Below are 15,579 nucleotides of genomic sequence, written 5' to 3'. Positions count from 1 at the left end.
TTCAAATTTATAAATGCACAGTCACTTATTAATTGTTTTTTTCCTGATTAGTTTTTCCTATGGCGTTTTCATATCGCGCAATGGAAAACATGAAATATCGCTATATTTACGAGTATGAGTTCCACCGTGGCACCAGTGCTGCAGTAACAGGTCGAAGGATTAACGATGTGTATGACGCTGGTGTCGCAAAATAAAACACGGTACACAATAACTTTTACAAAAAACATCTTAGCGGTACACTTTACGAGGCCTGGTGCCGCCGTCTCCTATGGAGCGGGGGCTCGAAGCTTCCCACACACCAAAGGATGCTGTCAGCGTCAACGACAGCGCGGGGCCTACCTTCCACGCTGCCACCCATCCCGAAGGTCACCACAAACACTAACGGTGGACGGCTCCCTGCCGATATTTCCACAATAGAAGCCATCGGATGGTCACAGATGGGCGGTCGGTCAGGGGTCTCAAAGACTCGTTGACGTTTGTCTGACGTTTTCCATTTCTTCAGACGGTTCAACGTCGGGTCGTAAGACCACTGACCCCAACATAACCGCTCTGCAACCCCCACTCCCTTTGGGGCTGAGCAGTAATGCCAATGCACTTCCCACGAAGATAAAAATGGTACTCGCTATTAAGTAACATTAAGAAAAGTGCGGCCCGCCTTTACTTCATTTTGCCGAAAGGCTATGAACCACTGTCATAAGAAAATAAATTATAAATACTGGATATAAGAATATAAAGCTGTCTTTCACTCGCTGTTCTGTCTTTAAGAGTAGTTTATATTAGGTCAAGGATTTCATCATCCAGAGTGGACCAGAGCCACTAAGTCTGTGAGACCCGACCGATAATGCAACATGGTGCAAAGAATATTCGATTACACCATATTAATAAAAATGTGCAATGTGTATGAATCATTGCGTACGCCTATCTGGATAGCGTAGGCATCTTCCGATTGGAATCACTCGGTTCAGTCAGTGAGTTATCGACCATTGTACAAACAAGTTTCCTGCTCACAGTGGATAATCGATATTATTTTGGAAAGTGACAAAAGTGTTTATTATATCTTTATAGTTGGATTGATAAAGATTATTAGGTAAGGCATCATGATTTTTATAAATATAATAGATTAGTTTAACAGAAAACAAAATACTAACCTATAACAAGAAGATTAGTCTTAACTCTGAAATCAACCACCTTTAATATACTTACCTATAACGCATAGGTAATACGACTTCAAACGTTCATAGAATGGAAGAATAACACATACATACCTATCGAAACCAAATTACTTAACGACAAAATAATAAGTATACTTATTAATTTGAAACCAGAATAATGTAAGAAGGTACTTTTTGAAATTATAATCACGGACTAAGGATACATACATTAGTTTACGCTCAAAACATAACTTTGTAAATGTAAATTATTTTCGATAACAAATACTTACTTACCTAATTCATCAAAGAGAATAGCAGTTTATTGTGTACAAAAATAACTTAGATTACATATCAATTTTATCAACAAACGTTATTATATTCGTTAAGATTTAAGTAAGTACTTGGTATCCACGTTCCACTTTAAAATCAGTAAAATATCATACTTAAGTACTTAATTTCCTTCTAACATAGAACTGTTGTCTAATTTTTGAATTTACAATAATCACATATTTTGCGCATAGGTTTCAACAAAAACAAATATACATGCACGCATGCATGCATGTATTTTTACATCACTTGCAAAAGTTTAGACAGACATCGCTCTGCGTGTGAAAGGGACAACAATATCGCGAGAGAAGCTATGCGTAAGCGGCCAGCAGGTTCACTAATCACTTGAAACTAGGGTTGCCAGATGGCCGGGATTGTCCCGGAATTTTGCGTGTCGTCCCGTGTCCAGTAATTTCATTTTGCTGTCCCGGAATGAAAAAATACTAGTTTTTTTCACAAAGTTACGATACTACGGCTGCAAAAGTCAAACCAAACAGCGTGCTCGCACCAGGGCCGTAGCTAGGGGGGCATTGTGGGGCAATGCCCTACCTTTAAATACTAATGGCCTACCTTAATAATTAACAAAATTGTACATTACTATTCAATGAAAATATATGGAGCAGCGGGTTTTTTATCCCATAGTAAGAGTTATTCGTATTGATGGGTGAAATAATTCTCTTTCGAGATTTATGGGAATTTTGTTACAATCTGTATATTACCTTAACAATTACCTAAGTATTAAACTTTTTTTTTTGCTCACTTTCACGAGTCAAGGAAATCAAAAATCGATTGAGCAGATCAGATTCAGTAACATTTTTATTTCCGCCCTGCTTGTAATAACAGCTGCCCTACTTTAAATTCAAGTCTAGCTACGACCCTGGCTCGCACTGCGTTAGGTGAGCGGCTCGCTTCGCGTCGCTCGCCGATTAGCCAGAAAGCGAGCGGAGCGCAGAGTGCGGGTGAAGTGAAAAGATTTTTCAAAAAAGTATTTTTTTCATCAACCAATAGTTCTAGGTAATTCCTACTTAGTTTAGTCTCGGACCAAAGACCAAAACTCTGATTCCGTTCGTGGCCCCAGAAATGTCCAGGAAATGATCAGCCTGGATCTAGCAACCCTACTTGAAACACCAGGCGGCGCGAGCACTGCGCGCGAGTTAATTGATATAAACAACCGATATCGTTGCAGTGTTAAATTAATAAATATTAGATTCTTTGTTTGGATAAGTACTATTATTATTCTAGTTATATTATTGTTTTTTTTAATTATTATTTTGCGAAAGGGGACTCGGTAGGGATCGACTTATATGGACGCATCGCCAATGAGGTTCAGTAATTGGGTTTTTAAACAAATAACTGGAATAAGTATATGATCAACGAAATTACGAATTTTGCTTTACCGTCACTTTTGCAGTGGTGTTTTTATTGGGTTTTGTTAGGCTCATTTCTTATTTAATATTAATATACTTACACATATAATATCACGCCTTATTCTCTTTTCAGAGGTATAACACCTCAGAGTTCATAGTTTAGCCGCATGCACAATATAACTACGCCACTGAGATATTCTATTTGTTATTACTAATACAAAATAACCTTTTAGAAACCACTGAAAAGAAAAAAAAATAATGTAGGTATATACTGGCAACAAATTTTGTAATCGGCGGTTAATAAAATTAGCTAAACTAGATAAATGCATGAACAATACTTATAAGGAAACGTATACAAAGTTCAATTTTAAATCGTCACAGATTTCAAAATTAGTAACCAGTATATACACTATAGACATGTTGTATTCAATTATTCTTGGTTTTTATTAATAATAAGTTACCAGCAAAGGATCTAACAATAATCGTAATTGCATCAGAAATGCTGCCACTATTATGATGTAGATGATCCTCAAGAGTAATGAAACTTTGACCTTCTTGTTATTTTTAGATTTTTGTAATTTTTACCACGATTCTAACCCCTGCTGTTGTTCTAGGAACCTGCTTAGGCGTTGCAGTTTGGTAATAGAAAGTCATTGACAAATATAAATTGAGCATCTCGCACAATATACAAATACGCACAAATAACGCAGAATCGGTGCCAATCAGTCTTCAACAGAAGGATTTGACTGACTTTGAAGACGGATAAGTTCTTACATCGCGAAAATGGTCGACTTCTATATCTACGCCAAAGATAATTCGTTTTCAACTATCGACAACAAGTATTACCACAATAACGGTGTGAACACTATTGAACAATTCAAGAATGATGTAGAAAAAATTAAGCAAGAACTATTGAATGCTGAGAAACAATCGACAGAATCCAAAGTTATTTACTTACACTGGGGTGACCGGTGCGACGAAATTGACGAAGATATAACTAGAACAACATATCTCCAACTCATAGGTGGTTATGAAGGTACATGTCCGAAAACGATTATTGACTGGCTAAAAGAAAACTATGACATCTGTAATGAAAATAACAAAATCAGGTTGCTGTACATCATCACGGATGGTTTGATTGACGATAATAGTTCACGAGAGTGTATCGGTTCTAACCAGAATATGCATTACGAAACTGTCGTGCTCCATGCGTTTAATGAAGATCGGGAGCAAATCGACCTTTCCGTAGCATCGTCTTTCTTTAAAAGCCGTTGTATGGTTTATTGTAATAACGAACTTTATGATAGCACTGACATTTCCGTTGAGTTTGACTACGACAAAATAAATATAAAAACTTTGATTCCGAAAAAGATAATTTAAAATCGTACATTAAATTGAAGTTCCTCACTAAATCCAAACGAGATGCCAGTGCTTTGCACGAGATCGACAAACTGAAGAAGCTACGAGCTCGATTATTTGAGGAGTTGACATCGGAATCGAACGTAAAACATAACCAAGTTAACCTAGAAACAAAGGACAAAAGTTTATTTCTACTTGAATTTGTTCGTACCGATTGGTATAGGAGTCTCTTTATTGACGTCCGTAAGATGACGGTTGAAGTTGAGAAATCTATTGCAACGTTGATCAATTACATCGTCAGCGAGACTAAATCTTTCTCGTTTGACGCGTTGAAGTTTGACACGAAGTTTGACAAGTCCGTTGAAGAGGAACCGATCATTGACGTCAACTTCACAGCCGAACAGGAAATAGCTTTCCCCGATATAATTCTGGACGACGACAAAGGAATCCCTGTTGTAATTCTTTCAAAATTAAATTTGCTGGACAAAATCATTTTCCATGAAAATAATTCTTCGGGTCAAGTCTTGCCTGCCAGTTTTAGTAAATTTAAATCAACGATGGAGTGTCCATTGTTTTTGATGAACGATAAAGACATCAGTGAGTCTATTGGCTACTTTTACACTTTGAATGTTTACAAACATTTTTTGGAAAACAATATTAACACTGAACCGCGAACACGAAGACCCTTTCATGGCGGCCTTGTGCTGATAGACACAGATGAATTCGATAGATACAACGACTACATTCTGTCGGCGACGTACTTCGATTCCAAAAAGATTAACTTCAATGTTGGGTTGTTCTACTACGTTCTGTGGAAGAACTGTGATAACAAAGAATGGATGGATAAAAATGTTGTCGCACAGTTCCAAAAGTATGCTATGCGACGAATAAGTCTAACAGTCTGCAAAATTGGGCTGTCATCTTTGCCATTAGACCCTCAAATTAACACATCGCTGCTAACTGCGTTGTGGTACTGCGTTGAACTTGTCTTCTTGTATTTTCAAAGATGATGCACAAAATTTCAACCAAGAACGTTTAAGGATGTTCTATGGCGTAGCCCATTGTATGCTTGAAATCTTGGAGTACTTTAACTATAATCTAGATTTAAAATCTATTGAAAGACGTAAAGAACTAATCAGCCATGTGATGATTTTGAAGAGAATACAGAAACGTAGGGAGAAAGTTTACTATTTGTTGGAAAGGATCTTTAAGACTGCGGATGGTTTTCTCGTCAGTGAAATTGAAAAGCCGTTTAATCTCTACAAGCTGAATTATCTTAAATTGAACCACAAAGAAATTTTGCGCGACGATGTAGTTGAAGAAACGGTTCATTTGAATGACTATGTGCATCTGATGCATTTCGTAGGTGACTTGGAAACTTCTGCAGCCGGCAAAAGCACCCATGAAATTTGCGATAAGACATTCCGTCCTTTCTTTACTATCGACCAAAATAAGTCATTTTACACAGAATTGGTCAATATTACTAAGAAAGTAGTTATCAGCAACGACGATGATAAAGAAAAAATTAAGGTAAACTATGAGTCAGCCGACACGCTCGAGTTTGATAGAATTCTATCTCTATACAAGCTGTTTATTAGGTGCGTGATAGATTTGGAGAAATATCCCGCCTTGTCTGAGTATATCGATTATATTTCTAAAAGAAAGAAATATAACAATGATTTAGTAACTATTTTCCCGTCCAATGTTTACAACAGCATTTTAGATGTGTATACCAAATATCAGATGATAGTGACAAAAGTAGATGTTAGTACGTTTATTATGGTGTGCAAAAGGTACGTTAGGCGAATTGAACGTATCAAAGCCGAAGAAAGAATAAAGTTTGGTAGTGAAGATGAAATTAACAAATTTATTTCCACCGAGGAGTTGAAAGTTAATTTTAAAAGAAAGTGTAGTACCTATATAGGATGTACAGAATTTGTGATGTGTAACTAACTATATTTATTATGCGAGTGATTTGTTTTAATGCAATACACCTACTGACATATGTTACGATTGAAATAGTTTATTATACGTAAGTAGGTAACAGTAAATGATTATAAAATTGATTTTGAGGATACTGTTGCGACGTGTATGCGATTATGTGATGCTTGATAGATTGGTACTTTTTTGTATGATATTTAAGAATTTTCCTATTATTCTAAAAGTTAAGTTAAATCCAGAGTATAGTTTAAATTTAAATATAGCCAAAAATGCAAAAAACTAACTAGATTCATCAAGACCCTTCTCCCCAACTCAAATCCTGGATCCACCTCTTCACGTCCTTGGCTTGCCCTAGCTAATTAGCTAGGACAATCATCAATGACGTCAATTGATGTTCAAACTCATCACTTATAAATAATGTTTAATAGCCAACTCAAACGTAAATTGTACACATGTAGTACTAAGTAAACAGTAGTTACTAGACACCGAATGATAGACATTTATAATGTTATCTATACTTCTATACTATTATATAAAGCTGAAGAGTTTGTTTGTTTGTTTGTTTGTTTGAACGCGCTAATCTCAGGAACTACCGGTCCAAACTGAAAAATTCTTTTTGCGTTGGATAGCCCTTTGTTCGTGGAGTGCTATAGGCTATATATCATCACGCTATACCCAATAGGAGCGGAGCAGTAATGGCTAATCTTAGGAACTACCGGTCAAAACTGAAAAATTATTTTTGCGTTGGATAGCCCTTTGTTCGTGGAGTGCTATATGCTATAAGTATATCATCACGCTATACCCAATAGGAGCGGAGCAGTAATGGCTAATCTCAGGAACTACCCGTTCGAACTGAAAAAACTTTTGTGTTGAATAGCCCTTTGTTTTTGGAGTGCTCTAAGTTATATATCATCACGCTATGACCAATAGGAGCGGAGCAGTAATGGCTAATCTCAGGAACTACCGGTTCGAACTGAAAAATTCTTTTTGTGTTGAATAGCCCTTTATTTTTGGAGTGCTCTAAGTTATATATCATCACGCTATGACCAATAGGAGCGGAGCAGTAATGGCTAATCTCAGGAACTACCGGTTCGAACTGAAAAAATATTTTTGTGTTGAATAGCCCTTTGTTTTGGAGTGCTCTAAGTTTTATATCATCACACTATGACCAATAGGAGCGGAGGAGTAATGAAACATGTTGCAAACACGGGGACAATTTATTAGTTTTGAGAGCTTCCGTTGCGTGCGCTGCGTAAACGATTAAAGTTATGCAACAATGATGTATGACGGGATTGTTCCTCTTAAAAACTTCTAAAGAATATATTATAAAACAAAGTCCCCCCCTGCATCTGTCTGCCTGAACGTGTTAAACTCAAAAACTACCCAACGTATTAAGATGAAATTTGGTATGGAGACAGTTTGAGACCCTGGGAAGAACATAGGCTCCCGGGAAACTACTACTTTTATAACGGAAAACTTTAGCCTGAAAAACTTTATAACACGGGCGGAGCCGCGGGCAAAAGCTAGTATATAAGGTCAGGTGGGGCAAGTGCGCCGACGGGGTAAGTGCACCTACCCTAAAAAAATCAAGAACTATTAATGTTATACAATTACCGCAATCTTATATCTATGCTATTAACTGAAATACAGTTCCACTAAAAAACATAAATGGCTATGTTCATTTTAACACGATTTGTTCGCCATTTTATTTTAAGTGTCATTTAGACCTGTAAACCAAGATGACCCCGTGAAAGATAACATCAAATATTTCAAGTAATTTAACATATTTCTGTAAACCAGTAAGGTGAATACATAGTTTAAACCTTTTATTTTAACTTCCTGCCTGAATTTTATTTATATATACTAAAATAAAGGATTTTTAGCAATGCGAAAAAATGTACCTAAAAATTGTCGAGTAGGGCAAGTGCGCCACAGTTAATAGTCGTATGGCGCACTTGCCCCTGATCCATATATAACCAACCTTTTTTGAGAATAAGTTTTACTAATATGAATTATTATTATTAAAATGTTATACTTAACAGCAGAATTTTTTGTACTCAAGGTATTTTGTTTTGAGCCGACTTAAATAAAAGGGCGTATTAGTTAATTCGTTTTTACAAAAGAAAAACTGAAATACCTCGGTCTAGAGCAACTTTACGTGAATAGGTTGCAACTGTTCGGTCAGGCACGTTATCTGGATATAATGCAGCTAAAACATATCAAATGTCATAAGGCCAAATTCTAAGTAATTGAGTTATAATTGTTAATTCCTACATTTTTGTATGTTTTTTTTAGTTTTTAGAAATAAAATGGATTTTATATTAGGGCTACCATTTTTTTATTCCAACATATCCGCACACAAAACTCTAACATAGCAAAAATTATATATAAAAAAAAATCTAAAATGTTTTCAAGCCCTGATTTACATATATATGGCGCACTTACCCCGAATTTGATTTGGCAGCCATAGTTTATTATAATATTGAGTGATTAAAAATTATCCAAGAGCAATGCGACTAAAACTTATTTCTCTATGGACTAAAGTGAGTGTTTTCTTTATAATGTTTCATATTGGCGTTTTTACACAGGCGCCCTTACCCCATTTCCGGAGGCAAGTGCGCCTACTACCATTTTTTTTACTTTGAGCAAAATATTATTAATTTATGGTCCGATTTCCTTGAATGGCTATATATAGGTTGTTATCACAAAATACCAAATATTCTTAAATTAATAAAATTACATTCTTAAGTCAGCACAAAAAGAAATTATTTTGCATTGAATCCAGCTATGAAAATTTTATGGCGCACTTCCCCCCACTGACCTTAATAAGTGTAATTGGTTTATCCGTTCTAATTGAAATAGATAAATAAATAAATAAATGTTCTGGGCATTTTCGCCGGTTTTTGTATATAATCCCATTAACCTCCCCCCAGCAAACAGCCTTAAGCATAATGTAGAAATATGATTTTTTTTTGTATATTTGTATAAAATTTGATAACATAGCTACTAAGAATACGGTAAGCGCGTTGTTTTGATGGGGAATCCCTGAATGAAGCGAGGTAATATATAATATTTCAGCTTGGCAATAAGTGTATGAATAATAAAAAAAATCCAATATTGTCTGACCGAGATCGAACCAAAGATCTCAGCGTCATTGTCGTACCACATACGTAATACAGGCAACTACGTTACTAAGGCACTCTGATGATTTTTATAATATATTAGTAAGTACATACAAATGGTATGCTGATTTTTAAGTAAAAAAACTTAATAATTAATTTCTTCATTCATTGATGTTGCATATTTAAAAGTTTTTCATATTTTAAGCATTTTTCATGCATATTTCGGGGTGTGTTACACAATATGTATAAATTATACAGTATAATCCTGTCTCTTGAAGTAAATTGTTTCGTAAATTATAATTTTCTGTTACAATTCAATAGTCACAATAAATTTTAATGTTGGAAAGTCATTCCAAGAATTATTATATGTACAAAGTATATTGAAATGTTTAGAAAAATCTTTAGATATAGGTATAGTCTGTCAAAATTTTGGAAAATTAAGCACCGAGATAAAAATATCCAGACGGACATTAACATGCATGTTGTCGCGAACCGCGGGGAAATAGTTGCTAGGCAACGGTGAGTCAAAGGTCACGCGCCGCTTCTTAGTTTAGAAATCACGCGATCAACGAAACATAAATACTTACACGTGATATCTCATTAACCCCCCCCCGTCATATTTCGTATTTTATTTCCGCACCCCACCCCCCCTTTCAAGTCTCACGTGATGAATGGACTACGGAGGATGTGGCATGTTTATTGCCGCCAACAAAAAATCTACATGATATAATATGTACAACTGTTAATATAACTACTACATAGAAAGTACAACACACACACATTTATACCGTATTGTGTCGTTATGTATGCATAAATAAATACATTTTAAATACTTCTTTGTTTTACGCACCCTTATCTGCGTAATATTAAACTCCTGGCCTGTTCCTATCCTAAGGGGGTTGCTTCTCCTTCCCCAAATACCCACTTCCAACTTTTTCAGATTCTTCCTCCAGTGTAGAACGATAACAAAAAAAAACTACAACACTGAATTTGTTTTAATAATTTTAAATGTCTGCATTTTGTTTATTATAGCGCAGATTACGACTAACATAACCGTTTATTCACACTTGAAGTTTGTGGAATGCAGATTTGAAACTTGTTTCATGGAATGTTCTGGATTTCCGTACACATCGATTTCGGATGCATATTCTTATGAATTTACTAAAGCAGGGGCCTTATTCTCTATCCCGCACGTTATTTTAACAGTGCGTAACAAGCACGTAACACAACGCATCATGTTTAGGACTATAGAAATTTGCCTTACAGAATACCATTCCACGCACATTTCTCGAAGGTAACATGACACGGCCGCGTAACGCATTTACACTATCATACAGAATAAGGGCCCAGGTAGTCTCAAAATCTTATTGGTATCAGAAGTCTCATAATCTTACGCAAGGCGTAATATTTACAATACTTGCAAAGCCCGAGAATATTTTTTCTACGAATACCTATGTAATGTGGATAATTTGTCGTATAAATTACCCATATTAGTATAAATTCTAGTTGTTTATTAATTAGACTTGGCAGGATGGTGATAACCTCGCATACTAACCTCATGAGTAACAAAAACAATGCTTTTCATTGGACTATTTTATTGCCAGAAATGTTTACAATCACTAAGTCCACAGTTGTGGGAAGTAAATGTCAAACTGTACACGCCACTATATTCTAATACTAATGTATTCGAAACGAGTTTGAAACATTTTAGTCACAAATTTGAAAAAATTAGTCAAAACTTTAGTACAATTTTATAACTTAGTAAGGAACACAGTGTTACGAGTCATTATGACAATAAAAATGAAGATTCATTTCCATAAAGGTTATCTTATATCAAGGTCTGTTAACTATCACATATCATAAAGAAAATAAATTAGAAAAACAGGATATAAGAATATAAAGACGTCCATAGAATTACAAACAAAATAGCACGCGAGTTAGTATATCAATATGAAAACTATCACCTTGTCAACTTTGAACTTTAATTAAATTTCAATCTTAAAATTAGTTTTACATCATGAACACTATCGCAGGTCTCCCGGCGCGTCCACATTGCAATCCGTTACCGAAATGTCAAAGGAATGTTTGAATGGTTAAGTAATAATGCCTATGAAATATATAAATGTGCGACATTTAACTGCTAACTTAAATTTACAACTGAATTAATTATCTAAACGCTTTAATTAATCTTAGTTTATCTAAATCCTTGTTTTTCGGAAGCTGTTTTACAAAACGCGTCGTTCACAGAACGGATTGTGAATTGAGTTCACTCACGGTGAATTACTTTGGCAGTACGTTACTGGCGACAGTGGTGACCCGTGACACGTCCATCAATTCAGTAACCGTAGTCTGATCAAACACATCGCAAACAGCGTGATGCGACACGCAGACCGACTCGTGCGATCAGTTCACTGCTATGCACTCGGTCACTGCAGTAACATTACATTTACAATTTACAGGTACTTCACAGGTAAGGTAATACACAATGTATTATAAAACCTAAACTTAAAGTGCGGTCGCAAAAGAGCTCAACTCTTCACAATGTACAAAATGTATAAAAACTATGGTTTTGGCATGTCGTGTGGGGTTGGGAAATATATCGGGGAGTTGAGCCCTAATGTACGTCGATGCATTGCAGTAAACCAAGCGTGGTGGTGTGCGTGTGGCTTAGGCGGCCGCCTCCTCCGCCTCTGCCGGGGGGGCTTCCTCCGCTACTTTCGCCTTCTTCTCAGGTGTGGTCTTCTCGACGACCTCATCGGCTGCCGCAGATTTCCTTTTCACACCAGCCTCTTTCTTCTCTGTAAAACAGCATAAGTCGATTATTTTCACGCACTTATTTACCTATATGCTATAATATACGCAAAATTAGAAATTATCGCATTCGTACTTAGCGAAAATATTTTTAACTTTGTTATCAAGTTTGATGATCCATGATAAATCATACCTTATGTCACATATAAAAGAATTGTTTTTTTGATAACAGTACATATATTGATGAAAAGTAGTTCATTCCATTTACCTGTCGCGTCGCCGTTTTCGGTGGCGTCGTTGCTTTCTTCCGCGTCTCCGTTCTCTGCCGGCGCCTCTTCTGCCGCCTCCTCAGTTCCGTTTTCCTTTCCATTGCTCTCTGGTACTTCGGCTTTCTTGGTGGGAGATTTTTTGACTGGAGATTCCTTGGATTCGGTGGAGGTGACCTCCTCAGGCGCGGCGGCGTCTCTGGAAAACATGAACGTATCTTTTAAAACAATGTTTAATAATTAACAATGTTTTAAGCTTATTAATGAAAATAAGTGATGCATTCATACATTCGTACATTAACAAAAACCTAATTAAGAATGACATCTAATTAAGATTCATGACGCAGACGTTAAATTATTTTTAATATGTAATTATAAGAAATAGGTACTTAATTACACAATTACGATACAGTCAGTACTCAATAATTTAAAAATGGCGTATTATAATAATATTCCCAAATATTTTTAGTTGCAAAGTTGATGCGCCAAAGTATCCAGATGTTTTAATATAAACAATTGTAAATTTATTTGCACCATTGAAGGCCTACATTCGTGCTTTGTTTAAGTTACGCTCGTCTCAGTTTGAAAGCGCAATTTTACGTAATATATTTTATTATTTAGCAAATATATACTTATAATTTCACTGCCTATATATATTTATATATTACTCATGAATATACATTATTTTCTAATACCTAATTCTACGTAAGTGGCAAGTCCGTAGTTTAATGTATTCACTATATTCCCGCCAGTATTGAGTTCAGCATTTATTTGCAAACGCGCGATAACAGACAGTCGGCGAGTTCTAATCATGATAAGTTAAACCTACAATTTAGTTGTACGCCACGAAAGCGGTCGACCGAACTCGAAACAAATGCAAATGTAAGCAATACCGTTATAAACAAAATATAATATTATTATTATATCTTACCTATCTAATGGCCTAGAAGTCTGTTAGTAACAAATAGTGCATTTCACGCTACAAATTCTCAAGTACAGAGTGAGGCGACGTAAAAGGAAAAGTCTGCCGGAACAAAACAAGTGGCTGTTGCGCAAGGCTGCATGTGGGAAAGTTGCAACATAGGAAACTGAACGTGAGCTGCGCTTAGCCGCTCAATGAATGCGTTACTCGCTCCGCTGGACACCACCGTGGCTCGCCAGTGGCCGCTGGCGACTCGTGAAGCGTTAAAAATAACTAATGACAACATGCGTCCGAAGTCGATAACGTAACCCGACTTGCCGCCACAGTTGCAAAACTCGAGGTCTCGGTGAATTCAAACGGGCGCGCGCGGGGACGCCACCGCCGCGCCGCGCGCCGCACGCCGCGCAGGTGGCGCCATCTTGGACGAACTAGCGACCCCGCGCCCGCCACCCGGCGTGCTTTCAACTCGATCATTTATTTTAATACGGCGTTCCGAAAAAAATCATTAAATCCAAACGACGCCTCGCAATCCACCCAATTTTTTTTGACTCATGAAATACGTGTGGCAGCCAAATACTCATTGTAGTTCTGTTATCAATACGAAACAATATTTTCCCGCGTCTTATCTCATGTCAACGTTTACAAAATAAGCATCTACAAACTATCGATAGTTATGAAAACAATATTCTAGAAAGTTGTATATTATCGCATGGTTATATTAAAAACGAATATTTATGGCAAAAACTTTGCAAACTAACACGGGATACTTATTTTCACAAATAAAAAGGAAGCCATTTTGATCACGTTTTACGAAGCCGCCAAAAATTAATATTCACTAAACTTAGAAATAATGAATGAATAATTCAAAAACTACTTACTTCTTTTCAACGGCTGCGTCTGCCATAATTATAAGCAAGTTTTAAATGAAAATTGGAAAAAGAATTTAAAATTATAGCACGTGTTACGCACAACGCAAAACAATGTTCACTGCACAAACACCGACGACCAAATGAAGGAAGAAGAAGGAAAAATATCATGCGCGGGGACGCACACCTGCCTTGAAGTTGGCGCGTTTACGTCAGCATGCTGAAACAACACCATAGGCAATTGCTATTATCGGAATAAGATAGATATAGGATTAACGTTCATCTACTAACAACCTTGAATTCTACTTGGAAAGAGGAGGGCACCTATCAATCTACTTAGCTCTTTCTGTTCTGTTTGAAAATACAATCGTTAAAATGTTCCATTCGTATAAAGGAAATAATAACCACGCTTTTAAATACTTAATTAATATTTTTGTTAAATTGGTGACATTAGAAGTTGAGCCATACAATTAAAACACAATAATTAATAACATGTATACACGCCAAGTTTTCCGCGGCCGACTTCTCTTGTGCTAGGTACCTATCTACGTACTATAAACGTGGCAAGAAAAATTATTTTCTTTTATGCACCTACTTACTGACATGTTGATATGGATATTTGAATTTTAAACATGTTCAATGGATTCTAATTTAAATATACGAAGAAATTAAAACAATAAAAATGTGTTTAGTAGATGCAAATGAAAATGTCCATAAATTAAAATTATCAACTTATGAGGTTTTTTTCTAAGTTCGTTGACCGATTGTCACAAGGAACACGGTGATTTACCTGTGTGCCTAACTCATCAACGTCTGGTTGATACATCTTCTGTTAACTATTAAACACATTATATAAATACATTTTATTATATTAAAGTAACCTCATATGAACACGAGGTTAATTTCCACCTATCTGAGTAGTTCACATTGAGCCAAAATGTAAGAATCGGAGCTACGTGTGAAACAATTTTTTATGTTTGCCGAAATCCAATTTTGATCTTTAACTGGTTGAGATAAAAGCTACATGAGATGATAATAGAATGTTGTATCTTTGGTAGGTCGATGGCTTTTATAAGAAATCTTGGCAGTAGTTTGTGATTTCGTCAGAGTGTGAATTCGTCAACCATCATGATCCGATGTGGCCACGTGGCTGTGTTGAATGAATATCGATATTGCTCTGTCATTGCGATGAGAAAATTATTTATTTTGATCACTGTGTACCCTCTACCTAATTCCCCAACGTAGGTACTAGGTACCAATATCCGACTCGAATTGGTAAGAGCGCTATACCGATTGTTAGAGTTGTGTATTGGTATAATCTTATGGACTTTATACCAACGAACACCGAGTTTGTTATTTAGGACGTAACTACGTTGGACAGAGGTGGGTAGGTACCCTAATTGTGGATTTAAGAACTTACTTAATTTTTTGAAAACCATACGAACGCCCGTTACATTTCGTTATTCAATGACATAAAATAAATATTAAGCAAAAACATAAGTATATT

General features: G+C 36.1%; 2 protein-coding genes across 2 annotated transcripts; one reads left to right on the top strand and one right to left on the bottom strand.

Annotated features, from left to right (window-relative positions):
- Positions 1 to 963: 963 nt before the first annotated feature.
- Positions 964 to 5,214, top strand: LOC115440355. Its single transcript, XM_037446143.1, has 2 exons — positions 964 to 1,087; positions 3,460 to 5,214. Exon 2 carries the CDS (start codon positions 4,453 to 4,455, stop codon positions 5,212 to 5,214), a length of 762 nt encoding a protein of 253 aa, XP_037302040.1. The 5' UTR covers positions 964 to 1,087; positions 3,460 to 4,452.
- A 5,631-nt stretch (positions 5,215 to 10,845) lies between these two features.
- LOC119192325 (trigger factor-like) lies at positions 10,846 to 14,231 on the bottom strand. The gene is made up of 3 exons (XM_037446142.1): positions 14,085 to 14,231; positions 12,287 to 12,483; positions 10,846 to 12,065 (listed from the first exon to the last, which is right to left on the bottom strand). Exons 1-3 carry the CDS (start codon positions 14,108 to 14,110, stop codon positions 11,935 to 11,937), a joined length of 354 nt encoding a protein of 117 aa, XP_037302039.1. The 5' UTR covers positions 14,111 to 14,231; the 3' UTR covers positions 10,846 to 11,934.
- Positions 14,232 to 15,579: the final 1,348 nt, after the last annotated feature.

This window comes from Manduca sexta, unplaced genomic scaffold (assembly GCF_014839805.1).
Source record: "Manduca sexta isolate Smith_Timp_Sample1 unplaced genomic scaffold, JHU_Msex_v1.0 HiC_scaffold_2619, whole genome shotgun sequence".
In the NCBI taxonomy this organism is placed as follows: domain Eukaryota; kingdom Metazoa; phylum Arthropoda; class Insecta; order Lepidoptera; family Sphingidae; genus Manduca; species Manduca sexta.
The sequence above is the reverse complement of the archived record's forward strand: the minus strand, read 5'-3'. Positions and strand labels throughout refer to the sequence as shown.